The 26,679-nt window shown below is 51.3% G+C and overlaps 2 protein-coding genes across 2 annotated transcripts; one reads left to right on the forward strand and one right to left on the reverse strand.

Annotated features, from left to right (window-relative positions):
• The first annotated feature begins 3,255 nt into the window (after window positions 1-3,255).
• LOC128271180 (uncharacterized) lies at window positions 3,256-11,439 on the forward strand. The gene is made up of 5 exons (XM_053008622.1): window positions 3,256-3,435; window positions 3,945-4,329; window positions 4,965-6,655; window positions 7,281-9,245; window positions 9,317-11,439. Exons 1-5 carry the CDS (start codon window positions 3,256-3,258, stop codon window positions 11,300-11,302), a joined length of 6,207 nt encoding a protein of 2,068 aa, XP_052864582.1. The 3' UTR covers window positions 11,303-11,439.
• Window positions 11,440-17,670: 6,231 nt separating this feature from the next.
• On the reverse strand, window positions 17,671-21,066 carry LOC128273735 (dual specificity tyrosine-phosphorylation-regulated kinase 2-like). Its single transcript, XM_053011766.1, has one exon. The coding sequence runs from the start codon at window positions 21,064-21,066 to the stop codon at window positions 17,671-17,673; it is 3,396 nt and encodes a 1,131-aa protein (XP_052867726.1).
• Between the last annotated feature and the right edge of the window lie 5,613 nt (window positions 21,067-26,679).

The raw sequence follows: 26,679 nt of genomic DNA on the forward strand, positions 1-26,679 counted from the left end.
TGCTACCCGGTCGAGGTTAGTTTGAACAATTTGTCCACCAACCGGAGCGGAGGAACCGCATGCGGACCTCTCTCGGAGCTTCGGTACCTGCGCACGGCACGGTGCAGCGAGTGCACTTTTGTCCTTCAAACGCGCACGGCAAGTGAAAACGAAGCCGACCGCGGGGTGACGTACCGCGGTGCGTACAAGGGCCCGGTCTCCGGTTTCCACTTTTCTCACTTTCCGTTTCGCATGATCGATGAATATTTATGAGCGACCGATGAATGATATTTCGATGCCCAAGATCCAGCCACCACACACACACACACATGTGCGCACACGCTGGGCAAACACAACGATCGTCGGTGGCATCTCGTTTGAGAGTTTGAATGTTTGCGTTCTTATGCTTCGCGACGTTCGATTGGAAAAATTAGACCCCAATGCTGGCTGGCTGCAACGGGCCAAATTCGATAGAGCAGCACCGGAGAGCTAGGCTCGGAGACACTCGAAGAACGAAGCATAAGAAAAAGGAAACCTGGAACCGCGTTCCACGAGGAATGTGTGTTTGTCTCGGGATGTCAAAATCAACATTATACCCGCGTTCCGTTGGGCTCCGCCGCTTCTTGCCAACATGTTTGCCAAGCCATACAAAGCGGAGCATTCACGGTCGCCACGGTGGTTGGCGCAAGCCAATGTTTGTCGTTTACGTTTTGCTCCCCCCCTGGCACAGCTCCCAAATGGGGGATGTGTTTCTTTCCGTCGCTTTGCTTATTCTGACGCAAAAGACGGAACTGTAACGCGCGAGGCGTGCTTATCATCGGAAGCAATTTCATTGAAGTTTATTAAATGGGGTGACATTTTTCAAACTAAACTGCTGAATCAAATTGTGGTGGCCTCAGAACTTGATCCTTCGCTAGCCCGTGTCGCCGATGGTTAGCGAATTGCAAACGCTGGGTGTGGAAAGAACGCAAATTCCAGGGACACGAACCGCGCCGGTGGGGTACGATGGTCAGCAGCAGCAGGTCAATTTAACAGTGATCCGCGCGACCAGTTCGATCGCCCGGCCCGGCCCGAGCACGCATACACGCAAGCGCAGCCGGCCCAACACACGCGGTTCGCGGTCGCTCCCTCTCGCTCCGTCCATGCCCGCCATGCGCATTCTTTCGCGTTCCGCCGCCGTTCTGAAGTTGATCTTGCTCTCGGTGGCCTCTGCTGTTTTGGCGCTGCCCCCAACACAACGCAACGCACACAGCGAGATGCTAGTTCTCGCACAACCACCAGCACGCGAGATCGCAGGATCTATACGCGTCTTTCGCGTTTCTACCTTTTCTTTGTGCATTTTCTTCGCCTTCCGCAGCCCAGAACCGGCCCCACGCCAGGTGGGGGGCGGGGGACCGCCGGAGCCACCGCCGATGCGAGCCACGGAGCCAGTAGAGAAAGAGGTGGAAAAGCCGCTCTGGTCAGTCACCAACACCAAGCACCGTGGCGGTGGCCAAGAATTTCTTTGCCAAGGCAAGGCCCAGCCCGCTGATGGTGGTGGTGGTGGCGTGTGAAAGCAAGCTGCGTAAAGAACGTGTGCATTCGAAAGAGGGATCGTTCGAAGATCGTTTCCAGCTTCTCGATGCGATGTGGAGCCTCGAGAACCCGAGTAACTTGAGCACCGACTGAAATGGAAGTGATTCGGGAAATATTCTCCAAAGTGGGAAAAAGGTCAATCAAATGCGGTTTATATGACACAGTACAACCTAAGCACTTTGCGCTTCATCTTCACCACATTGATGGTGGCGTTAAGAAGGAATTGAAGAAACCTGCTTCCACCGGATAACACTTTCATCTCGCAAACGAGGTTCGTCGCCAGCAGTTTGCAACGACTGTCCCTCACACACACACACACACACACAGACTGGATCTTCATTTCCACCAGCTGCCAGCAGCATGCAGCATCTTGCTGGTGCTCGCCAGTTAAGTCGAAAGACAATTCAAATTATCAATCATCGAGCTCACGTTGGTTTTCACTCTGCTCACCTACTGGTTTGGGATTCCGATCCGATCGTCTTGCAAGGACACACATGCAATGGATTTTTCGGATGCAACAATTGCCCAGCGATCGCGTAAAGGATCGCCCGATTGGTATTGATGTTCTTTGATGGCTATTGAACTTCACGCAACACCGTCACAGAAGAGTGCGATAAAACTCTTTAGAATTGCGAGCAAGGTACCGTAACTTACATTTCTTCACGTTCACTTCTTAGAATAATGCGCGTTTCCGGAAATGTACAAAACAACTGTTTCTACAGTGTCGCTTTCGCCAAGCGGCCCGTGGCTTATTTTGAAACTGTGCAAACTTTTGCAAACGAAACACTTGCACTCAGAACACTGCCACGTTATTATGATACCGAGCGTCGAGTTATGTTTTCTTTTTCCACCAAGCCTTCGGCCAGAACGGAAACACAACGCACGCACGCACACACGGGGCCACTATTCTGAGTCGCGGCGGCGAAAGGCTTCTTTTCCGTCTCACCCGTCCCGCCGCCGTCCGATCGTGTTTCACGCACTGTTCCACGATCACGATACGCTACGGCGCTACGCGGTCCGATCGGCCCGATCAACACGGAATCAGAAAACACGTCCGAACCGCACGCTTGAAAATTTGTGAAAAACCTCTTTCTCTGTGTTTTCTGACCGACGAACTAGAAGAATAAAAACCTCACTTTTGAACCTGACTTTTCTTAACCGAAACTGTATTTCTGGTTTTTTTTTCCTTTTTGTGGACAATGGTGTTGGTGATCAGCGAACTGAAACGAACGAAACCGAACTTACTGACCCGATCGTTGATCGTTGATCGTTGTACTATGAGGAATGAACTCTCTTTAATTGGGTGAACTCTCGAATTGGGTGAACTCTTTTTCCATTTTTTCCAACTTTTGATACACACTGTAACGGAGCTGCTCGAAACTGCTCGACTCACCATCAGCTGTTGGCTGTCAGAGACGCTGCGCGAATCTTTCGGATGACTGTCCAACTCGAGCGTAAACAAACGATGACCGAATCTCACTGATGATTTCATACTCTTCCGTCTCGTTTTGTGAAGCTTTCCGTTGTTGTTCACGATTATTTTTCGGTCCCATGTTTGTTTTCGTGCCAGTCCGGAGCTCATCTCAGGAAAGTGCGCTTCAGCTACGTTTGTTTCAGTGAAAAGTGCGATCTCGGCGGTTCGAGCACCGTGAGCCGTCCGTGTTTAATTTCTTAATTGATTGGCACCAGTAACCCGGCACGATGGGCACACCCGAGCCCCCCGAGAAGGGGATCGTGCTGAAGGGCTGGGAAAAGCTGGACGACGACGTCATCATCAAGGAGGTTTCCACCAAGGGAAAACACGTCAATCTCTGCATCCAGTTTCTGGCCGACCGGAACGAGCTGTCGACCCGGGAAGCCAAGAACTATTTCCTCCAAAAGGTACGCCAATGCAGCAACCGAGTGGTATGAATCATCACAAGGGTGAGCCAACACCGCTTCCGAAGCGTTGTTGTTGTTGGGATGCATCGATGCAGAATATTTGCATTCGAGACGCAAATCCGATTCACACACTCCCGGCGGTGCCGCTATCAAGCTTCACGGTGCACGAGTCGCATCGCGTCCTTATCGCAGGCAAACTCACAAACACCAACACGACGCAGAACGAGCGTGTGTGGGTTCTCGGACGCCAAGTGCACCTGCGGGTTGAGGACGGACACAGAGTCAACAATCCGTGGGGGTGAAGCTTGCAAACTGATCTCTCCACAATCGTCGGGAGGGGGTTAATATAACAAACGGCTTGAGCCGTCGTCAAACCAAAGGCTTCCTTATCGCACAGAGCTCGGCGACGGAACACCGAGACGCTCGAGACGCTCAGTAGCACCACGATCACTCGGGAGGGCACATCTCGGGGCCCAATCCAATTTAGTACAATTGTTTCGCTTTTGTAGGTTAACGCGTACGTCTATCGATTGCTCGCGAACCGACAGCTCTTCAAGGCGCACCACATCCTAACGAACATCGATCGCGTCCCGAAGTACGTGTTCTATCAGATCGCCACCGAAACAACCGATCGCGGACTGCGGGAGTACATCCAGCAGCATCTGGCCCGAACGATCGACAACTACGAGCAGGGCGAAAAGGAACGGATTGGCGCCTACTGGCGGGTTTACACCCAGCTAAAGGCGAACGTGCGCCAAATGGCGGACGTGCTGAACGAAGTGGCCAGCGGCTACAGTGTGCTCGAGATCGAGACGATGTCATTCAACACCTTCTGCATGAAGGAGGATCTCTATCGCAACACGGTGGCCGTGGATTTGTTCTTCAAAAATCAAGGTAATGTTGTGTGACAGACGCCGTGGCCGCTCGAGGGAGGGTTTTGAATGTTGTTCGCTCGGTTGTCATGCCAATTCTAGTTCGCGTTTATTTAGTCTAGCCACGGCCAGAGCCTTGAACCTGGCGGTTGGGAAAGTTTCCTCTGACGGAAGATCGATCCTCTGCGCTGATAATGAGCGCGCCTTCGTCACGTGAACAAAACCTCCGATGGTACACAGTATCGGATCAAAATGGTTCGGTCAATCCCCATGGAATCAGTCGGCCACATACGGCCTATCGATGCAAAGCAAACTGGCCCGCCGGAACATTGACACAAGATTATGTGTCCGATTTTTGAGTACTTTTCCTCCTTTAATCAACTTATTGAATGAGCGATCTTTGCCATCGACCGACTAACGTCTAATAAGATCGCCATATCGACGTCATCAATTGGTTTTGTCTGAAAAAATCATTACACAACAGCGATCAGCGATGACGCCAATGATGGTGATGGGGTTTCAGACTGCCTTTTTAATTAACTTACTGATAACGGTGTATGGAAATTAGTTCGATCGTATTCCGCGCTCTCGACCTACCCGAAGTTAGATCAGCATCTGGGCGTAAGCTTATGATCACTGTTTCATTTTCTGTTACAGAGTCCGAAATTTCACCCATCCTCGATCGCTACACCGTGTGGAGCTACCTGCTGAAGAACAACATCTCCAATCTGGTGAAGATATGGATCCAACTAAACAGCTGCTTGCGCCACTGTGTCCACAACGGGGTCGATCCCACGTCGCACCTTCTGCGCATCAAAATCGACATCTACGACGATCCGCGTTTCAACGAGCGGCTCCGGCAGCTGTTTCAGCGCTGGGAGATCGACGACTTCATGCTGTCGCAGCTTTCGCACCATCGCACGCTGGCGAGGAGTGAAATTCTGCTCAACGAACTGGCGCGCTTGGGGAAGTTTCTCGACCACGAGCGTACGGATGCGACCGCCATCTTGAGGCGTCTGTTTACGACCGAAACTTACGGCCGCAGTCCCGGCTGGACGGAGGAACGGTGGTTTCGCGAGCAAATCACACGCCGCATGGTGGACAATCAGTTTTTCACGCTGCTCGGGTTGCCGATCGTCAGTCGTGAGGCATTACAAAAGCTAGTGGCTGCCGAAGAGACACCATCCGGTGACGGTGCCGGTTCTCGGCAGCCCCGGGAGGAAGTGAAGTTGTTCCTGGAACTTCAAAAGCTGAATCAAGATACACCGATTGGGGCCAGCGAGCTGTTGGGCGTATCGCGAACCTGTTCGCGCTATATACTGCACCACAATCGGAACTTCTACGAAGAGAATCCAATCGTCGCGTTGTTTGAGTACGGACTCGATGAACAAAATACCTGCTTCCCGGACGATCCGGGCGATCCGCTGCTAAGTAGACTGCCCCATTTACGCTCCTTTGTGCGCCGTTATCAAATTCCCACCGAACCGACGGCAAGAAACTCCGCGCTCGAGGAGGCCACCGGAAAGCTGCTGGAGATCGCTGGCATACCGGGGCCTCAGACGATTCGGACGCATCTTTTCAGCACCTCAGGCGAGGATGAGGATGAACGCGCGGTGCGTTCGGAGCTGCTGCAGCAGTACGGATCGATTCCACACTTTAACCATCCGCTGCTGATCGAAAAGTACGGTCAACCGGTCCGGCTACGCTACCTACACTACATCCGGCTGCAGCGAGCCTGCTATGCGGTGTACGAATTCTACCGAGAGCAGCTGCGAAACTACTCGCAGATCTCCACCCGACAGATCAACAGTGCGGCCCAAACCGTGGCCCAGCTTGCGATCGAGCGGTACTGGGACCAATCGCTCGTCGCGCACGCCATAGCCTTCATGGAGATGATCGGTGTGAGCAGTGTTCCGACGCGCGCCTATCTACGCTGCCTTACCCTGGTCCATCAGAATCGAGACGATCAACCGATGGCCAGACGGACGCTTTCAATCGCCGAGTTGTTGCTACGCTGTGAGCTTGCGATCGCCCGCAAATCTCTGGACGATCCCGAGTTGCTGATCGATCTGGAAGCGATGACGGTGATCGCGAAGGCCAACGGATTGCCGTTTCCCGAACGATACCTTCGCGAACGTTTGCTAGCGGCCAACGATTGGTTTCGCTTTCTGCTGCTGGTGGACTATCTGGGCTATCCGCCGCAGCAAGTACTCGACCTGTGCCGGACGGGATTCGGTGATGGAAAGATTGGGCTAAATCTGATGACTGCGCTTCTTCACCAACCAAAGATCGACCGTGAGGTGCCCGTTAGGCGACGTTCCAGTTTAACGCCACGGCGAAGGCGCAGGGTAAGTGCACAGCATCGTCCTCGTTTGTAAGGTTTCCGCGAAACGCGAGATCACTTTGTTTAACATCGGATACGCCGTTGACCCACTTGCGACGTGGGGCCGGTTGTCATTGTTGCAGTCTCGTAGCGCGCAGTCGTAAATTATGACCATCGCCAGCATATCTGTGTAAACAAGGAGCAATCTTTCGTAATTGCGCAACAGTCAACCGGGCGCCGGACTCTGGCGCGCACGATCAGCGCAAAGGGTCGCACAGGCAGTGGCATGAACTCATTTTGGCGTCCCTTATCACTGTCGCCGTTTCGAACCTGTGCAACCTTTGCTACTGTTCCGTGCTGCGTTGAGTCCGATGCATAGAGCACTGGATTCGCAAGAGCATGATCGGCTTATTCCGGTTTGTAACATCAACTGGGTCAGTGACCCTCGCTGGCTGATATGATTTCAACGAGAGCGTATGGCGAATTTAATCGCAGACTTTGCTCAATGAACTGATCCGCTTGATTCGAATCGTTACACTCTTTGGTCTAATTAGTTTGTTTTCATTTAGGTAACATCAACAAAACACTGAATTCCCGTCGATTTAGCTTCGCAACCCAATCTGTTGATTGATACATCTCTTTTTTTGCAGGGAAGCAGTACAACGGCCGAATCCAGCGGACACTCGAGCGTGTCCAGTGAAGGGGATGCCATTTCGAATCGTAGCGCTACCGGCTTGGTCTCCAGCACTGCCAGCACCACCCAGCCGACTCCACTGACCTCGGTGTCCCTGAGTTCGTACACGAGCACTACGTACGACGGTGCGTGCTTTCTATCGGAGCGTTACGATACCGATCTCGTGTCGACGGTTCTGCTCTGCTCGAACGAAGCGAACCCGTACGCGGCATCCGCCGCCGCGACTCCCCATCCGTTCGAGTTCGCGCCGTTCATCCGTCTCATGCGGACCGCCACCGAATCTCTGCAAGTGCCACGTTATCCACACACCTACCAGAATCTACTCGATCGAGCCATTCGTTCCCGCTGGCCCCTTCTTGCCCTGCTTGCCGGCGAGGTGTGTCCTCGGGATAGCGAAGCCCTGCGCTACTGTTGGATTGTTTGGGTGACGCTGGCTGGAGAGTATCCATTCCGGGACCGGCTCCCATCCGACCCGGCCACTGCAGACGAGTGTGATGAACGTACGTTTGTGTGCGATTTGGTCGAGTACTTGGTGCGTACGGATCACATCTGCACACTGGCCAGCTCACTGGCCGTGTTCTACCGCGGCACGAACTGGGACCACCTGGCTTCGTACCTTTCGCTCACCCGCGACGTACTGTTCGATGGCGACCGTGCTGTCCAGCTGTTGACTAGCTTTCTGGCCAGCACCACCGGTGACGAGTGTTTTCTGCTGCGTCAACCAAAGTACGAAATGTTTAACTTTTGCGCACGGTTGCTGACCCTGCACCTGTGCAATCGATCGTCGGTGCACCATCAGCAGCTGTTGCTGCGATCGTACATTCGCAGCGATATCCGGTGCTTCCTCACGACGGCGATCGACTTCGAGCGGATGCTGCGGGTGTGCGAAATCGTTCGGAACTGTGATGTGGCCAGCGATGTTTTGCGCTTTTTCGAGCGTGCCGCTGATGTGCGAACGCAGGAGTACGAAAGTGGCCTTTACGAAGCTCTCTGTGAGCGGCTGGTGGCACGCAAATGTCACGAAGCAGCCATTGCCGTTGCCGTGGAGGCCGGCTTGCCGAAGGAGAGTATCATATTCGAACACTGGGTGAGCTTCTTCGAGTCAACCGGAACGCTCGGTGAGTTCGAGCGCTATCGAGCGGACAGCGAGCGGTTCGGGTTGGGACCGGAGCTGCGCATTAACTTCTTCACTCACATCGCCAACCGACTCGAGTACGGTGATCCGGCACGGTACGAAGTGCTCCGGTGGGCGCTCGTGCTGATCCGCGAACATGGTCTGTATCCGAGCGAAAGTTTTGATCGCGATCGAGTGGAGTACGAGCTGGCGCTTAGTTATGTGCGCTGCAGTGAGGCCACGGCACAGTCTCTCACTCTGTACTGCTCCGCGTACTGGACCAGCAGCCGACTGCAGCGATCGGTGCAACAGCCGGTGTTGTACCACACGTTTCTCGAGCTGAAAGAAGTGGCCGGCATCGATGATTTGACCCTGGCGAACGTACCGCTCGTGCAACCGGACGAGAAACGACGGCTCGATGCACTGATCAACCGGCTGCTGGACTGTGGGGACATTGTGCAGGCCCTTCGCTATCAGGCGATCTTCGAGCAGCGACCGATCGATCTGCACTTTATCGTGTTCTGTATGGCGCTTGCCGAAGGGCTGGTCAGCCTGTATAACCTGTCGAAGGAGGAACGGATGTTGCTGAATGAGGACAGTGCCCGGACGGCGGGTAAGTTTCAGCGACGAACGCTCCGCATCAGTCGCGTCAGTCAGAGTTCGACCACGGGTCGGAACGATAGTTCCCCGATGAAAAGTGCTGCCGGTATGGGGCAGTTGAACTCGTCCGATACGAGCAATGCGGCCGCATCCGACTTCGAGGAACTGCCTTCCCGCGACCGACAAGACATCTTCGAAGCCATCAGTGTAGGTTTTCTGCTTCGAACAATACTCCACACCACCGTTTCTTAATACTTTGCTCGTCTGATTCGTTATAGGGTCTCGGTAATCGCATCACACACGGACAGGATCTCGCGCAGCGCGTTGTGCTGACGTACCGCGCAGCAATGTACCTCGATCGCGAGTACAACGAGTTGCTAAAGCTGCGCGATCCGCTCGCCTTTCTTCCGGAGATCGTGCACGAAGACTGTAGCCACAAGCTGGAGGTGATCAGTGACATTGTCACCGCAACCCGTATGAGTGTGGAAAGTTTTACCGATTTTCTTGCTGCCGAAATCGTGAGCACGGTGGTGCGTTCGAAGTTTTACCTCTTCCAGCAACACGGGCAACCAAACGCTGCGTCGACGTGCGATGAGCTCCTTTGGGGTTACAATATCGATCGTGAGTTTCATCTATTTCTTGAGCTCGCCCCAAACACGACGGCACTGGGGAACGTACTGTTGCGCTACTGCGAGACCCTTCGATTGTACCGGAAGTGGGAACGGCAGGATACGGGCGACGGAAACGTACAAGATGCACTGGAATCGCTCGAATCCGTTCCTTCCAGCACGGATGGCGGGGGGACGAATTTGATCGAGCGACTCGATCGCATCCTTCAGCAACGGGTCCTGTCGCTCAAGAAGCAAAACACGATCATCGTAGCGTTGCTAGTGAAAGCGCACGATTGCTTCGTGCACGAGTGCTCAATGGAGGGCATTATGGAGGTGCTGACATGCTGCAAGTCCCTGACGCTGGCGCTTACGGCCGCCCAATCCTGGAACCTGATCGTGCGTCTACTCGTCGGAATCGGACGGTACCGGGACATGTGTTACTGCTTCGAGACGCTCATCAAACACGAACAGTTTGAATCGTTGCTCGGCCAGTTCGACGATCGGGGTGCCAGCGGGCGCCTTCAGACGGCCATCATGGCGTACCTCAACGAACACTGTCCCGAGCGGAAAGATTACTTCCGCCTAGCGGCACTCCACTTTCGAATGTACAAAGAGATCGCCGAGATGTGGGAAGCGGAAGCACGGGCCACGATCGATGCCGTGCTTGCGACGTACGAGCAGCGCCAGTTGGTGGTGCGCAAGGAAACGACGGTCTGTCTGCAGCGACTGCTAACCACGGCGCTCGTTCTGGCGGAGCTTACCACCGCGATGGATGCCTTCACGCACGCCACGGAGAACTATCTGCTGGACAACAATCTGACACTCGCCCAGCGCGCCGCGTCCAATGCCGAGCTGCTTGCGCTACAGATTTTCTTCGTGCGTCAAGTCCTCAATACCGAACAACGGGCGGCTGCTGGTGGTGGTCCGACGAATAGCTCGGCATGCAGCTCGAACGCCACTAGCCCTAGCCGTGGGAGTAGCAGCTCCGCTGGGCCGAGTGGCTCCGTGGGGGGCGGTTCGCAGGACAACGGTGCGACGTGCCTTTCGGTGCTGAACATTCGCTCGATGGATGAAAGTGGTGCCACCAGTGCGCATGTCGCTTCCGGAACGCTTCTCTACTACATCAACTTCCTGCTGACCGTGCCGCAAGCGTTGATCGTCGGCCGTGCGTACGGAGTGGAAATCAATTGGGCCGGAGCGATCTATCAGCACTACGTGATCGACGGACAGTCCGCTTACGTGGAGGACTATCTCGAGCGTCTGTCACTGACGGATCCAATGATCGAAACGCTTGTGAAGATGTTTCAACTCGAACCACAAATTACGCCCACCATGGAGCAGGCTATCGGGACGTTCATCGAACGGATTCAGTCCGTCACGCTCAAGTACCGGTTGGCGTCGTTGCTCGGGTTGAAGAAAACGATCCACGCGCTCATCAACGGAGGGGCCGTGTACTACCTCAAGGATACGAACTACGGAAAGAATGATACAGAACCCGGCGGTGGTTCCGGTAGCGGCAGCGGTGTGCCCTCCAGCCCCGCTGGAGGAGGAAGTGGAACCGGTCACGCCGGAGGAGCAGCCGTTATGAGCGGTAGCGTACGGAGCAGCAGCAGCAACAGTAACACGACCACCAGCACAGCCACTAGTGCATAATCAGGCGGCGGCACCACCAACCCGCACTGAACGGTATTTGGCCATGTGATATTGAAATTAGAAGGATTAGGATTAGATAGTTATCCGCGTGTTCGTCGGGATGAAATACGGTGACATTGGAGAATATTCCACAAACGGGCACGCTCCAGAAATGTATTATCATTCGTTTTCTGTTTGCTTTACGCATTAATAAAGTTTCAAATTTATCGACAACTGGAGCGAAATGTTTCTGCTGAATCAACTTTGAAGAAATGGAAATTAAATCAGAAGGACTTACCTTACCCTTTCCGGCTTACAACAGAATCTCACATTGTGAGATCGGTAATTTACTCCGTCACACACTATTTGTATTCAATTTTTTGTATTTGTCACTATACATACTTGCTTCGCGGGTTTGCGCTTTCTTTTGCCTATGACTATTACTTTTCCATGCTTATTATAGTAATTAATATTATTATTTCTTCATCGTTCACAGAGCATGCCTTTTTACCATTTTCCCCGTGTTTTGTTTGTCTCTAGTCCGCCTGAGAGACGCCTGTGTCCACACACCCTGTGTGTTTTTCCTTTTAGTTTATTACTCGCTCAATTTTGCTTCCTTTGCTTTCACTTAACCGTTGTTTTCGCTTTGTATCATTCCTCTTTCTGATTTGAATGTTTGTAAGATTCTTTATAATCTCTTTTTCTATGGATGGTATGGTTTTCCACCTGATCCTCTATAGGGGCCAGATTCCGCGACCCCGTCGGGCACCATTTGTTCTCGAAACTTGCGGGCCACTTCGGGGGAACGTTTCCAAGTGGAACGACTTAACAAATGATTGCTATTATCTGTGCGCATTGATTGGAACCATTAATTTTGGATGAAGTTTAGATAATTGAGGGAACTTTTGTCATACGGGTGATTTGTGTTATTTCAATAAGTATCATGCAAATATATACGTGTGAAGTGAACTTGTTGATTGTTTGAGTTGTGCTGATCGTTATTTATTTGGGTGATTTTTTGTCTATGTGTCGTTATTTTTCGTTTCTTTTCGTCAACTTTCACTTCATACTGTGCTCATCGTATTCATCCTTAGATTATTAAAATGAGTTTTGTGTGATTAAAGCAACTTTGTAATGAATTTGTTTTCTTTCCTCGCGCGATTCTTGCATTCATAAGCCATTACACAAAACACCAACCCAGTTTCGATCGCAAATTACAACCAATAGCATCAACTAACGGGCGTAGCCAACATTAACAAAGCTTTCCACACATCGCAGAATTCTTTTCCCTTTTTTTAGTCCCTCACATCATCAGGACAACGACGCACAAACGTAAAGCGAAAATTAAGGCATATGATGGACATGCCACTAAGGGCCCTCTCCCATCAACATCATGGTGGCGTCCATCGTTTAACAAACAATTCGATCCGTTCCGTTTGAGTATTACAAATTATCATTGCGTCAGGAGATTTGTTTCACTATACACTTCTGCCTTTCGGGCCAACTACCAAGAGAATGTATAGAGCGATTCGGTTGTCCCTCAAATAAAAAAGTTTCCTAACGAAAGAAGATTCATCAATGATGACACACATCTGAAAAAGGGATGGGACATCAAATGGTCTTAATTGAATTGCTGTAGAATAATGAGACAAAATGAACAAACGAAAGGTCATAGGCTCTTGCCATCGTCATACGCGCTGTAGTAGCACAGGTTGAGACAGGACGTTCTAGTACATTAAAAGCAAAAAATCATCACTAAATCGGCAGTACGGTAGCCCAGAGCGTGTGTCCCCTTCAGCGTTCAGAGCACGGCATCGGCCACCATGTTCTTCGCCTTCGGCAGGAAGCAGACAGTACGAAAGACGAGCCAACGGAGGGGCAACACGCTGATGGACACAATCTAATAAAACGCTTACGGATAGAAAATATTACTAAAGATCACGCTGCAAAAGATCATACTGTTTTTTCACTACGTAGCAATATAGAGTACACCATTAGAAGTAATCGCAATATAACCCTACAGGAATAATCGCCCATCGACCGATCGCCCTTCTTATCATCCAAATGGAAAGTGAAATTTTCTACCTTCATACTTGTCTCCACGCTCGGGCGCTTGAAAATTAGTTCTAATAAGCTTTGTTAAGGACGCAGCACTCTCTCTCGCCGTCTGCTTGCAAGAACCAAAAGCATAGGGCAGTGGTGAGTCTGGCGCACCCAGCGGCGAACCGTTTGTAAAGTTTGATTACGGGAAAGGATGGTTTATCACAATAAAGAACCGTACGCAGAGGGGTAGAGCTAAATCACTAACACACGTCATGCTTGCGACAAGTGCCCTGCAAAAGGCCAGCACCAGGTTTGTTCTGTTTCGCCTGTTTTTTGCCCATCAAATTTAAATTCCGAACTATATAATGAACGACATTTTGTGGAACGGAAAACAAATAGGATAACACTGAAAAAAGCAGGAATATTGTTCACACTTTCTCGGATACTTTGAACATGCGCACAGTGGACGATCGTTCACAGAAACCCGATCGCTCTACCACCGTTGCACTCGATCCATTCGCGGCCAGTCACAAACCTCGCGTTAAGGCGTTCAATGTCTCTCCTGCACACACTGCTCACTCGGTCTCGGTTTTGTAGCATACAATTTGCTTATTGGCTTAGTTAGTAAAGTCTGATAATACGCTAGTTGCTTGTCTATACTTGTTCTAACACAACATTTGCTTACTTGTTTTGTATTTCATCCTTTTTTTGTATTTTCTCCCATTTGTTCTAACATTACGCTATATCGGCTATATACAGGTGGGTAATGCACTACGCACCGCATGAATCCGTAAAACGACCTTCTCCTCTGCTCTCCATCGTTGCGTTTAACTAAAATGCATACTTGAATATTTTCTTTATTTTCGGGTGCAAAACATCGAAGTTTCATTGGCTAGCATTAGTTCTCGTTCTAGATTCTAACATATCATAATTTGTTTATACGCATGAAACATTTGTTTTTTGTTGGCTCTTGCTTGCCCCTAGCCAGGAGAGCGCGCGAATGATACACATTCTACTATCATTTATTTCTCCTAGTATCGTCAACAGGGATCAGTTAGTTCGCCTCATTTCGTTGCCCTACACTCGCTCTCTGTGCTCGTAATATAATGATATCATCGTGTCTTCATCAAATTATGCTACTTTTTATTTTACAGTGCAGTCCTTTTGATTTCATAATTTAGATTTACTGCTAGCCCATGATCGCCGCGTGACAGGGCCGATCGTGAAGCCGTGCGCCGCGCAGTACACACTGCAGTTTTTGCCAAACCACAAACAGGGCACATAAATTGCCTATCTTTTCCCTCGTTACGTGTTACGACTTAGCGTAGTGTTTGTATTGCAAATCTATTACCACTTTTCCGGGTCCTGGGGGTTTGATGTGAATTGTCAGTTTTACGGTTTCTATCATCTTTTTTCTCTATCGGCGTTGTGCTCTATGTTTGGTTGTCGATACTCGTCTTGGGTTTGTTTGCGGCACGCCACCTACTTTGGTTGGATCCGTTGGTTTCCAAGTCAAAAAATCAGAAACGTCAGAAACTATCCTAACCTACTCACCAGCATCGCCAGCTTAGTAAGCCATGTAATAGAGTACCATTAACCAGCAAAGCAGAGCAGCTGGACCGCATTAATGAGCCTTTCAACGTGACGTGAATCATGTTACGAAATCCATTGGATAATCGGTTATTGGATAGAAAGCCGAGGCTTCAAGCGTCCCACGGCGAGGTATCGCAAGCCTATTTTTATGCTGATTATCTTTTAGATTATGTTACTTGTCAACGGGTCAACATATTTGGGACGCATACACAAGCAAAATACGAAATCTATTCATGGTGGCAACTTGATCGTGGGGGTCCTTGGTGTGGCAATATTTTGTAGTTTATATTGTAAGAAGGAATTACACAGCGTGCGGTATGATATTTTCTAGCTTTTCTTATGGTTTTGATTTACTTTTGTCGTACGCTGCATCTTTCCACGTTATTCTTCTATGGATGGTCAATATGCAAATCGGGTACACTGGAGGGCTATATGATTGTAAATGAATGAAACGGGCAATATTTTGTAACAATTTTTCCAGAGTCTATGCGACTCTTTACAAACTTTACCAACGCATGTCGTACATAGACACTTTTCTTCACAAAATTCGTCCTCAAAGGAATGGGGCCTTTTATTTCTACACGTTAATTGGCAGTCGGTTTCGCTTTCAGGGTGGATTCTATACTGCTTAGACGATACAACTATACAGTTACAGCATACAGTGCTTCGTGATTGGTTATTTGAGCTAGAATATAAGTGTGTCGGGCACATGCCACAGACACACAGAGTGAATAACAAAGTTGTGCCTCATCAAGGATGTTCCTTCGGGGTCCTCTTGCTATATGATTCGGTTGATTAAATGGTGTCAAACTATTAGATCAACTACGTTAAGGTCTGAGATTCATTCGAAAATGAACTTGGCCGAAAAAAAATCGCGCACAGCGAACACATTAATTACTTTGATTTTCCAATTCAGTTTCTCAGTGGATTCAGTTACGGTTCTCGATGGTTAAAATTGGCGATCACCCCTTTCCGGCGCCAATTATTGTTAAAATTGTCACAACTATTATCGATTTTTGGTATAGTTTCTGTGCAAGCAATCGTGCCGGGTTTTGTTCCACAGTTTGTTGGAGCGAAGTTGATCAGTAAAATGTTCTTAAATCAGTTGGATTAATTTTGAAACTTTAAACCTCTGTTTAAGTGAAACAGGACAAAACATGCAGCGGAATGCTTCTGCACAATCTCGGACAACCTGTAGAGAAACTTTATGTTGCAACAAAAAAAGGGCAGTAGTTTGCAGTACTACAACCGAGAGACTCAAGTCCTTTTACCTCAAAGAAGCACAAAGAACAACATAAGAAGATCGTAACCATTTTTGAGTCCCGTCTTGAGTTTTCTTCACCCTTAGAGAAGGAGAAACTGAAAAAATCCTTTCGTTACATAAGTAAGATTTTCCAAAGCCTAAGTACGTGTGGTTAGAAAACAACTGTTGTATCGTTTGGTTACAAAACCAGCATACCTTCATCGAATCAAACCTAGCCTATTCAAATAATACGTTCCCTTCATCTACGTGCTACGTGTTCCCTACTCGTTCCCTACTTTCACTAACTCACTGTTACTGCATAAGCAGACGGATAGCAGAGCATGATGATATGCGAATAGTTGTTTTGTTTTCTTCTATATTTATTCGTAACAGCCATATACGATTCAGTTTGTATCAATTGCGATCAACCGCAGTAATTTTTGCTTTCTTCTCTAAAATATACAGTTTTCTTTTACACGAACAAGATTTTTTGCTGCAAATAGCAAACGTTTCCGAATTACGCTAAAGTCTTTCTGCCGGGCGCAGATTTAAAAGCAATGAAGAATTGCACCGTCGCCGTCCGTTGACAATGACAAACCACAAACATGAAGAATGATGGTGAATGGAACGTGAGTGAGTGGTCTTTGGAAAAGTTCATAAGAATAAACTTTCATATGCATCGTGCATCGTATCGGTGAAATCGAAACAAAGTTCAGATCCTCAGTCCGGCGCACGGATTGGCCAATCGTGAGAAGCAAAACCAAAACAGACTGTCCAAAATCGATATAAAAAAAATCAACCTAGCGCGCTGAGATCCTTGAAACACAGTCCCGTGGATTCCGTGATCCGTCGTCCGTTTAAACGCACCTTCTCACAAGTTGTTGTCTCGCCGTGACAGGAGCGCGTTTGGTTATTACCTAAAAAAAAATTAAGCTACAAACTGTACACACACCGCGTCAGCACCGTGCGATGAGATATCGACCATTCAAGCATCGTCTGCGGATTCGTTTTCATGCGTTTCGTGCCCCGCACCACGGTGATCGTGGTGCTGCATGTGTTGATAATGATGTGAATATTGGTTGACGGCGGCCGGACCATCGTCAGCGCTTTCGAGTGCCAACGCAGCCAATGCCGACGGCGATGCTGAGCGGATCGGTTGCAGCCGTTTTCTTTCGCCGTCTCTGTGCTGTGGCGGTTCCTCGTCGATGGCCGGACAGCCGACGAATCCTTCCGCACCGTCGGCAGCCGTTGCTCCCTCCATCGATCGCTCCCGGCTAGCGATCAGTAAGCGCGCGTCGAGAAAAGCTTTCAGCTGCCCGGACGCCAGCAACTGTGAAATGGGCACCTGAGAGGTACTGCTCTCTTGCTCCTGCAGCTTGCTTGGTGGTGAACTGTTCCTAGCGATCGCGGCCAGGATCAGCGAAGCCGATGATCCGGTGGCGCCGATCGTCATCTTCCTCAGCATCGCACCGCCGCTACCAGCGCCACCTGTGGAGCATTTTTGCAAATGCTAGGAACCCATCGGAATGCCGCCCGACACCGGGCCCCCCTCGCCGGCCATCACTGCAGCAATCGCGCTCCCGTCGAGCAATCCGCCTCCTCCGCTAACCATAGACGAAGCGAGGTGTTGCGCCTGATGATGATGCTTACCGATCGAAGCCGTATTGGTGGACGAACTGCTCGCCGAGCCACCCGTCATCGTCACCACGCTTTGATTGCTCACACTCGACGGACTACGGTTAGCGGGACGCACCATACCGGCGGGAACGCCCCTCCCGGAAGATCCCGGTGCAATGATTGAGCCAGTGCCACCGGATGCAACGGCTACTGCTGCCGCTGCCGCTGCGGCCGCTACACCCGTCGTTGTCGTCTTATTCGCCGTCGTCGTCGTCGTCGTCGTCGCCGCAGTGCCAGTGCCACCAATCTTTACCACCTGCGGTGATTGCGGCAAAACGCGGTGGAACCAAATGTGACTGAGCGCTTCCTGGGGAGTCATACGCCGCTTCGGATCCCACCGCAGGCAGTGTTTGACAAAGTCGAGAAACAGCTCATCGCAGTAGTTGAGCACCTTGGCCAGATCGCGTGTCCCCGGTGCGCCCCGGTAGCGCCCTCGCCTGCTGTAGCTCCCCTGTATTTCTTCCCGCCCATCCGAGCGGAAGTGGAGCGAGCAGTAGTGTGGCATGCGATCCTCGCGATCGTGCGAAAAGTAGCGCGACGCGGACCGGGCATTGTCGAGCAGCTTCAGGGGCGGCATACCGAGCAGCTCGATGATGCACGCCATCTGATCGTACTCATCCTCGCCGGGAAGCAACGCTGAACCAGTGTACAGTTCGGCCACGATACACCCGAGCGACCACATGTCGATCGCCATGTCGTACTTGGCACCCAGGATCACCTCCGGTGCCCGGTAGAACCGTGACTGAATGTACGTGTAGACGCGCTCGTTCTCGAAGCACGACGATCCGAAATCGATCACCTTGATCCCCGAGCGGCCTTGCTGTTTCAGCAGTATGTTCTCCGGCTTCATATCACAATGGATGATTTTGTTTTTGTACAGCGCATCGAGACACTTGAGCAGCGAGTGCGTAAACTTGCGCACCAGCTGCATGCTGAAGCCCTTGAACTTGTTCTTCTTGATCAGCTCGTACAGATTGATGTACAGCAGCTCGAACGTGATGCACATGTGATTGCGGAACACGAAGCTATCGTACATGTGGATGATGTTCATCGCGTTGTAGCGATCCTGCGCCCGCAGGTGCTTCAGGATGCGGATCTCCTCCTGGGCCTGCCGGTGGAAGCGCTGCTCGTTGCGGATCATTTTCAGTGCCACGTGCTTAAAGTTGCGATGATCGTACGCCTTCACCACCTGCCCGAAGCTGCCCTTGCCGATGATCTTCAGCACCTCGTACCGGTACGCGATGTGATCGTGCGCGATGTGAATGTACGATCCCTGCTCGTTGTCGTAATCGGAGTTGCTTGCCCCGCGGCGCTTTTTCGCGTTCGCCCCGATAAAGTAGATGCGCGGATAGTTGCATATCTCGTGGTGCTCGTACTGCGTCAGCTTGTCCATGTACAGCCGCAGCACCTCGAACGGGGTCAAGCTTTCCGTCATTCCAATCTCATCCGAATCGCCACCCTGTTGCTGTTGCTCCTGTTGTTGCTGCTTCTGAAGCTGCTGTGACTGCGATGGCGCCGTCTGACCGCCCCCCGGAGGAGCATGGAGTTTCTGGTGAGCCTCTTGCTGCTGCTGCTGCTGCTGTTGCTGATGCTGCTGAATAAAGTGTTGCTGGAGATCGCTAATTTTCTGGTCCACCACCACCGCCGACGAATGGCCCAACTTGGCCACCTTCGTCAGGCTAACTTCGTCCTTTTTCGTCGCAACATTGCCGGGTGCGCCGTTGCCGTTACCGCTACCGCCAGCGGCGACACCGTGCGTCTGCATCTGCATCACCTGATCTTCCGGATCGAGCAGCGTTATGTTGCCGATCCGCGTCACCTTGCAATAGCTGGCTGCCGCTGCCGCGCCAGGATCGTTGGCTGCCTTCACGGCCGCCACATTGCCACTGCTACCACCGACCACACTGCGCAGATGGTGTATCTGCTGCTGTTGTTGCTGTTTGTGGAGTTGCTGCTGCTGCTGCTGCTGCTGCTGCTGCTGCTGCTGTTCCCCGAGGCCCACCATCTTGCTGATTCGATTCATTTTGCTATAATTTATCGGGACGTCGCTTCCCACCACAGCCACGCTATTGTTGCTGCTGCTACTACTGTTGCTACTGTGTTGCTGTTGTTGCTGCTGCTGCTGTTGTTGCTGCATCTGGTGGAGCTTTTGCTGCTGCTGCTGCTGATGGTGCGTGGAGTACGAGAGCCGCTCGTTACCAGTTCCACCCAGGACCGGTGCTTGCTTCCCGCTACCACCGCCAGCCATGGGCATCACCACCATCGTGCCACCGGACGTGGCACCATTTGTGGCCCCATTCGTTCCACCACCTCCGGAGGCACCACCATTCTGATTGGCCATCGTGCTGCTGACTGCACCGTCGACATCGCACAGCCGGAAGGTTAGGCTGTCCAGCATGTTGGTGCTGCCGCTGTTCGGGGCACCGCTCGCCACACCGTGTTGACCGTGGTGCTGCTGGTGATGATGGTGATGATGATGATGGTGTGGCTGCAGGTGAGCCAGTTGCTGTTGCTGCTGCTGTTGATGGGTGGCCGAAGGTTGCTGGTGGTGTTTTCCCGGGTGCTGAAGTAGCTGCAACTGCTGCTGTTGCTGCTGTTGTTGATGAAAGTGTTGAAAGTGTTGCTGCTGTTGGTTCAGTTTACCGCTGCTGCCGCCACCGATGCCACTGCTGTAGCCGATGGTCGTCGCACCATCACACAGCGAACCGATCCACTTGTGCGTGTTGTTGCCGCCGTTGTTGGCCTTACTGTTGCCGCCGCCGCCACAGCTGCCACTGATGTTGCCGCTGCTGCCCCCAAACAGTATGGCCGATGAGGTAAGGGAAGAGGTTTTCAGGGAGCTAGCTGACGGCACTATCATCGGTGGTTGGAAGGACACGAAACCACCGGGCCCGCCACCGCCGCCGCCGCTGCTACCGTTCGCGGTTGGAAAGATCGTTGAGGCGGTCGAGGCGTTACCGTTCACCTTATCGCAACGAAGCGAAGAGGTCGACGAGGACGCGTTACAGACGCCGTTTGCGAGCAGCAACGAGTACCCGTTGCTGACCGGTGCCGAGAGCTGGCGACTAAATATGTTGCCGCCGCCACCACCGGGGCCACCACCGTTTGCACTGGCGCCGCCGTGCGTGTTGCTGCCGTTAGTGTTGCTGCCACCACCGTTACTGCCAGCGTTACAGTCCATATCTACCACATCACAATGCGCCAACACGCGGCTGCTCGCCAGCAACATGCTCGAGAACCCCCACGCGCCACCGCCGCCGCCCACAAGCACCAACAGCCGGACCGGCACCGAAACTACCGCGAGCAACAACGCCGCCTCCGCGGCACCACAGTGGCACGCAACGCCGTCGGATAGCCTGCGGCAGCAGCAACGAATCGAGCACGGAACCGTCGCACAGCACGCCTGTCATACTTTTGGTGTGGGTTCGGGTTGCCCACGGACACGGTGCACCGTCCTTGCGGCCAGATCCAACGATGAGCTTTTGTGTCTAAAATGTGTCAAACTTTGATCCTCTGTTGGGCAAACGGTCAGAATTGCGTCGGTGTCTATCGTTGATTTCCTTCCGTCCTTAATCACTTTTTGCTCCCTTGGATCCTTTGGATTTCGTTCGATGGGCTCAGACCAGATACTCGGTATACCTAAAATAAGAATAAAAAAAAACATTAGCGCACCTCGAACACCTTTGTTTGTATCTTTCTCTGCAATTTACAGCGGCCAACGTTTACAAACAGCGAAACAAAAATGAAACACATAATATTTTCAGTTCAGGGCGCAGTAGTTTCCACGTCGACATACTCAACGTGAAAAGCCCGCGGGGCCAGCAGCCATTCCGGGGGGGGGCAGTAATGTAAACCCCCAACAAGCAATAAACCGTTCAACATGAGCAGCAGCGGCCCACCGACGAACTGCTTTTGAGCAGCTTAATTGCAACCCGTACCGTACCGGTATTCTCGGCAATCGATCTTCCGGTAAACGTTTGGGCCATATAACTTCATGCTAAATAATGTTCGCTTTTACCTATCGCACTTCCTATCATCGATGGAGCGCTCTTGTCGGACTCATAAACATAAACCAGCAGGACCAGGGCTCGTACTTGGGGAGAAACTGTGGAAAGGCTCGTTCGACAGACAGATTATGATGCGAAAGTTATGGCCTCTAGTAAAACAAATCTCAAACTAACACCGCAGACAATTCCCGGCCCGCACATTAACATTCATCGTAAGATGCTTAAGAAAAATAAATATTGGAACAAATGTTTGTGAATGAGAAATCGACATTCATGGGCCGCCATTCGCCGCGGCTGGCGCATTGGAAAAAGCTCGCACAAATTGTCTCCGGTTCGTTAATTCGATGTGGCTTCCTCCAAAGCGCAGTCGGGATGTGGACACACGAAGAAAGAAGCTAACCCGTATAACCACCACCATGAGGAGCTAATATTTTTCCTGCTTTATGGGCGCCCTAAAGACACAGCCTGTGGCCAGCACCAGCCAGCGCAAAGGGCTACCATTTTGGCAAAGTTTCAGATCCCCCCGGGAGTGCGATCCTCCTATCCTTTCGTTTCTCGCCGCGGGACCAAAAGTTCGATCGATTTTTCAGCACCGATTTGGCACCATTTTTGGCGTGGCGTTGGACAAACTTTTTCAACGCATAATCCCGGCCGTTGGTGGGGAAGGATTACAGGACGGCGATTATGAATGACGTCCGGGCGGATCAATCGTAGGCAATACACGAGGCTTTCTTACATGTTTTGGTTCAGCGAGACGCCGATCGATTTGAGGAGACCCCCAAATGTTCGATCCCCACAAAAGACTTCGTGTAGTTCGTGGACATTACGATTCAATAATGTTTGCACCATGCGCGGAACTGCAGCAGAATCAGCCACCGAGCGCTCCAATCAAAACCCCAGCACCACCAGTCATCGGCCACAACAACGCTGGGTCAGTAGTGGTAATAAAAACGGGAGCAATAAAAGCTGCTTCGTGCAGCGAAAAGTGCCGTAAGACTCCGGCGGGGAGCGGCGTCTTACCGATATCTTCCGAGGCGCATCGCAGCTGCAGCTCCACCGGAGCTGCCGGCCACGAGAGAAAGAGAGAGAGAAACAGACGGGTATCCCGCTCCATCCGCGGCACATTACCTTCGAAGTAATGCCTATCGATACGAGCCAAAAAGGCAACATAAAACACGTCGCCTAACGGTTTTTTATTTTTCCTTTCCGTTTTCCTCGCGGCCGCTTCTCTTTTCCCGTTTTCGAACGTCTGCTTGGTGACGTCCGTGGCCGCGCATCGCGCATTTTCTGTTCTTCTGTTTGCAGACGACAACTATCGGAGAGGACGTGTGCGCGAAGGGGGTTGAAGTTGAAGGCCAACTTCATACTCAGAATCCACCGAAGATCCTGTGCTCTGTGTGCAAATGCAAATCACCTTTATCAATATTGGGCCCCCCTTTTGCAGTTGAAGCTGTCCATTACTTTATCTTGATCTCTGCCAACTAAAACGGAAAAAGTTTGATTAACAATATTTACGGGCATCCGATGAACGGTGTTGACCGACTCCCGCGGTTGGTTCAATTTCGGGGGGGCGCCCCCCCCCCCCTTTGAGGTAACACCCTTGGTGCACCTGCACCACGGGGTAGGGCTCCCCATGCGGGTGGGCGCCGCCGGACGAAGACTGATCATGGCCAGTTTTTATTTTTTTATTGAATTTTTCTCCGCTTTCCTCACACGGCTCGCTCGCTCGCTTCGTCTGGCCCGGGAGGGCCACATCCCCACGGGCCAGCCAGATGGTGGGCCACACCGGTCGGGCGGCCGACGAAATCGTCGCGATTCCCGTTCGTTGTTCTACTATCGCTCCGCGCACTACTTCGGAACTATGTTGTGGAGCTCTCTCGTTTGCTGCGCGCTCGTGGAGGATGAATTTTTATGCTTTCGTTTCGTGGCGCGAAAGGAGGACCGCTTCGTCGATGGAAAAGTGTGACGAAAGGCGAACGCAGCGCGTGGGATCAGGTTGGTCTCACAGTGAGGAAATGGTATGCAGTCCAATTGAGTCCAGAACTCCACAGAAACCGGAAGGTGCCGAGCCCTGGAGCTGATCGGACAAAAGGACCGGACATTAACCAACATGTCCACATGAGCTCATCGGTTTTCGTACATCATTATTATTGATTGCGCATTTCAAATTCTTACCGGGCCATGCCGAACCGGGACCGAAAAAGGTTACACAAACAGTAGCAGCAAATACGGTGCACGGTCCTCTCTCTGTGGCAAGAGTGGATCGTCTTCCGGTCAATCTTCTTCTGTCGTGAGTATGTACACATCCCATCTGTCAACGCGCTCGACAGACCGAAATCGACCGCATTCGGTTTCAGGTCGATGTCAAAATATGCACGCAGTGGATTGGCCGTGTCGCAGAAGGGTGCAAATATAAATTTACACACGTAGGCGCAGTGGCGATGGCCTTCAGCTCAGCTCAGCTCTGGCTGGATTTGTTTTTATTTATTCCTCATTTTCCGTTGCAGCCTCTCAGTTGGACACGCTCGAGAGCTGTCAGGCGCCCGCTCTGGTTGGAGTGATGGTCAAAACAAACGATGGGTGGCAATGAACTAAATTCGTCAAGTTTGAGAGAAATGTGCGTTAAATACCACCGCGAGGCACGGCACGGGATAATTTAAGCAACCGGACGGAAAATGTAAGGGTGTCTCAAAAGTCATCGACGTTTTTCACGATAGATGCCTTTAGTGATCGATATCTCGTGAAGATCGTATAGTTTCAAGTTTAGGCTCGTTTTAAAGCTGATTCTTTACACTTAAAAATATGGAGGAACTGTTTCTTGTTTGTTCCATCCAAAAACATGATGGATCGAATTGCCATCTGCGAAGTTTTTGCCAAACGGAACGAAATCGACCCATTTTTTAAACAGATGGGATGATGGTTAAACAGATGAGTACAGGGGATGAAGCAGCTCAACCGGTGGTCAAACCAGGACTCACGGCCAGTAAGGTTCTACTGGGTGTCTGGTGGGACTTGAAAGGAATCGTTTATTGTGAGTTGCTTCAAACACTAAATTCAGATCTCTACTGTCAAGAACTGCACCGTTCGGAGCCAGCAGCAGGACAATGTCCGGGAGCTTGTTTGGAAAGTTTTAATGCATCCAGCGTATAGTTCGGACCTTACACCAAGCGATTGGCACATTTTTCGCGCATTACAAAATTTCCTGAGTAATAAAAAACTGAGATCAAAAGAAGATTGTGAAAATGGATTGTTCGAGTTTTTTGCCAATAACGACCAAGAATTCTACAAGTGAGTCATTATTCACGAGCCTTTAAAAAGGCAACAAATTTTCCAACAAAATGGTGCATATTTGACGCAAATCGGACAATTGTAAGTATCTTAAAGTTTTGAGATTCACGCAAAAAACGTCGATGCCTTTTTGCCAGCTTTATAAACGACAAGATGTAACCATTTTGAGGACTGAAGTGACTGGCTCCAGTTTTGGGATGGTTTAAGGCGGCGGCCCCGACTTCCGTGAGGTTAAATTTAAAAGACGACAATCAATTTTTCTATTTCCACACTGGTCCCACAAGGCACTAGACCCGGCGGCACGATGCAGGCTGCGAAACCTTAATAATGCATATCGATCGAAAAGTTGGCACGCAATAACCTTAGGCCTGGCCTCTGTTACGCCTTGTTGTAAGCGTTTTGACTGAAGTGGCTGATAAAATAAAATGCTTATTCTTTTGTCCATCCGATCGGAACAACTGGACGGTGGCGGCGGTGCATGCGTCATTAGTGACATTAGCGTTAGTTCCAGCAACCGCCCAAGAAACCGGAAGGCCACCAATACGGCGGGGGTTAGTTGTCAAAACAACAAACAAACGAACCGTTCACTGCACTGCATTCTTGTCACTAATGTCAAAGCATGATAAGGATGCGGTCGGACAAGAACTCCGTGACGAAGCCGTCTCCCTTTAACGCTTGGTGCCGCGTACTTTACATGGACGTTAATAATAAATGCATTTTTTGTTTTCCAACAGAGGCCACTCCTTTCTCGTGTTGTCCATGTCCGAAGCACTTAAGCGGGAGTGTGAAGGCGGCACCGTATTTCGAAAAATGGCATGTGCCGCTCTAATTCCGGGTCACTCGGGTGGCATGCGATCGCGACATTAAACGCGTGTGTTATGGTCTTTTTTCTCATAAATCCCACTCGCAAGTCTCCAGTTTCGTAGGCACTTTGTCGGTCACCCGACCAGAAGGAAGGACTCCGCCTGAGCCGGGCGGGTCCTTTCCAGCGGTACCTTGGCGTGCACAGGTGCTTGCCACCCATCGGCGTCGCAGTGGCGCGTGTCCTTGGCGCAATGGAACAGTGCCAATGGTCGGCATAGTTGGTCCACCAAGGGAAGAACCCCAACCGAAGAGACGAGACAGGGCCGACACCACCACCGACGGCGGGGTTCGGTGGCGCGCGTCTCCCGCGAATATAATTGCTCTAAAAGCGTTCTTATTATCGGTTTTGTTATTTGTGGTTTGCTTTGTGCCACCAGCCGGACAACTAATGAATGACCACACGGTCGAATGGTGGCTCTTCTTCGCCTGGGCGGCGGCCGCGGACCCAAGTTCGAGCGGGGCCGATGAACCGACAACGACAACCGCACACACACACACACGAACACGATCGACCGGCCGCAGCGAAAATGCAGTGCGTGTCGGAACGTGCCTTGGACCGCCGCCGTACGCGTCCCCGCGCGCGCGCGCCAGGCGGAACAACGCGCCGTAGTAGGACAACACACGATGGCGATGAGGATGTGGCGCGGACCAGAAGAAGCAAAAGCAAGTCTCGCCGCGCGATC

The sequence above is a fragment of the Anopheles cruzii genome, chromosome 3, assembly GCF_943734635.1.
Source record: "Anopheles cruzii chromosome 3, idAnoCruzAS_RS32_06, whole genome shotgun sequence".
Classification (NCBI taxonomy): domain Eukaryota; kingdom Metazoa; phylum Arthropoda; class Insecta; order Diptera; family Culicidae; genus Anopheles; species Anopheles cruzii.

Coding starts and splice junctions, on each gene's coding strand:
- LOC128271180 (XM_053008622.1), top strand. CDS start 3,256: ATGGGCACACCCGAGCCCCCCGAGAAGGGGATCGTGCTGAAGGGCTGG. Junction 4,330..4,964: donor TTTGTTCTTCAAAAATCAAG/GTAATGTTGTGT, acceptor TTTCTGTTACAG/AGTCCGAAATTTCACCCATC. Junction 6,656..7,280: donor CGCCACGGCGAAGGCGCAGG/GTAAGTGCACAG, acceptor CTTTTTTTGCAG/GGAAGCAGTACAACGGCCGA.
- LOC128273735 (XM_053011766.1), bottom strand. CDS start 21,066: ATGTTGCTGGCGAGCAGCCGCGTGTTGGCGCATTGTGATGTGGTAGAT.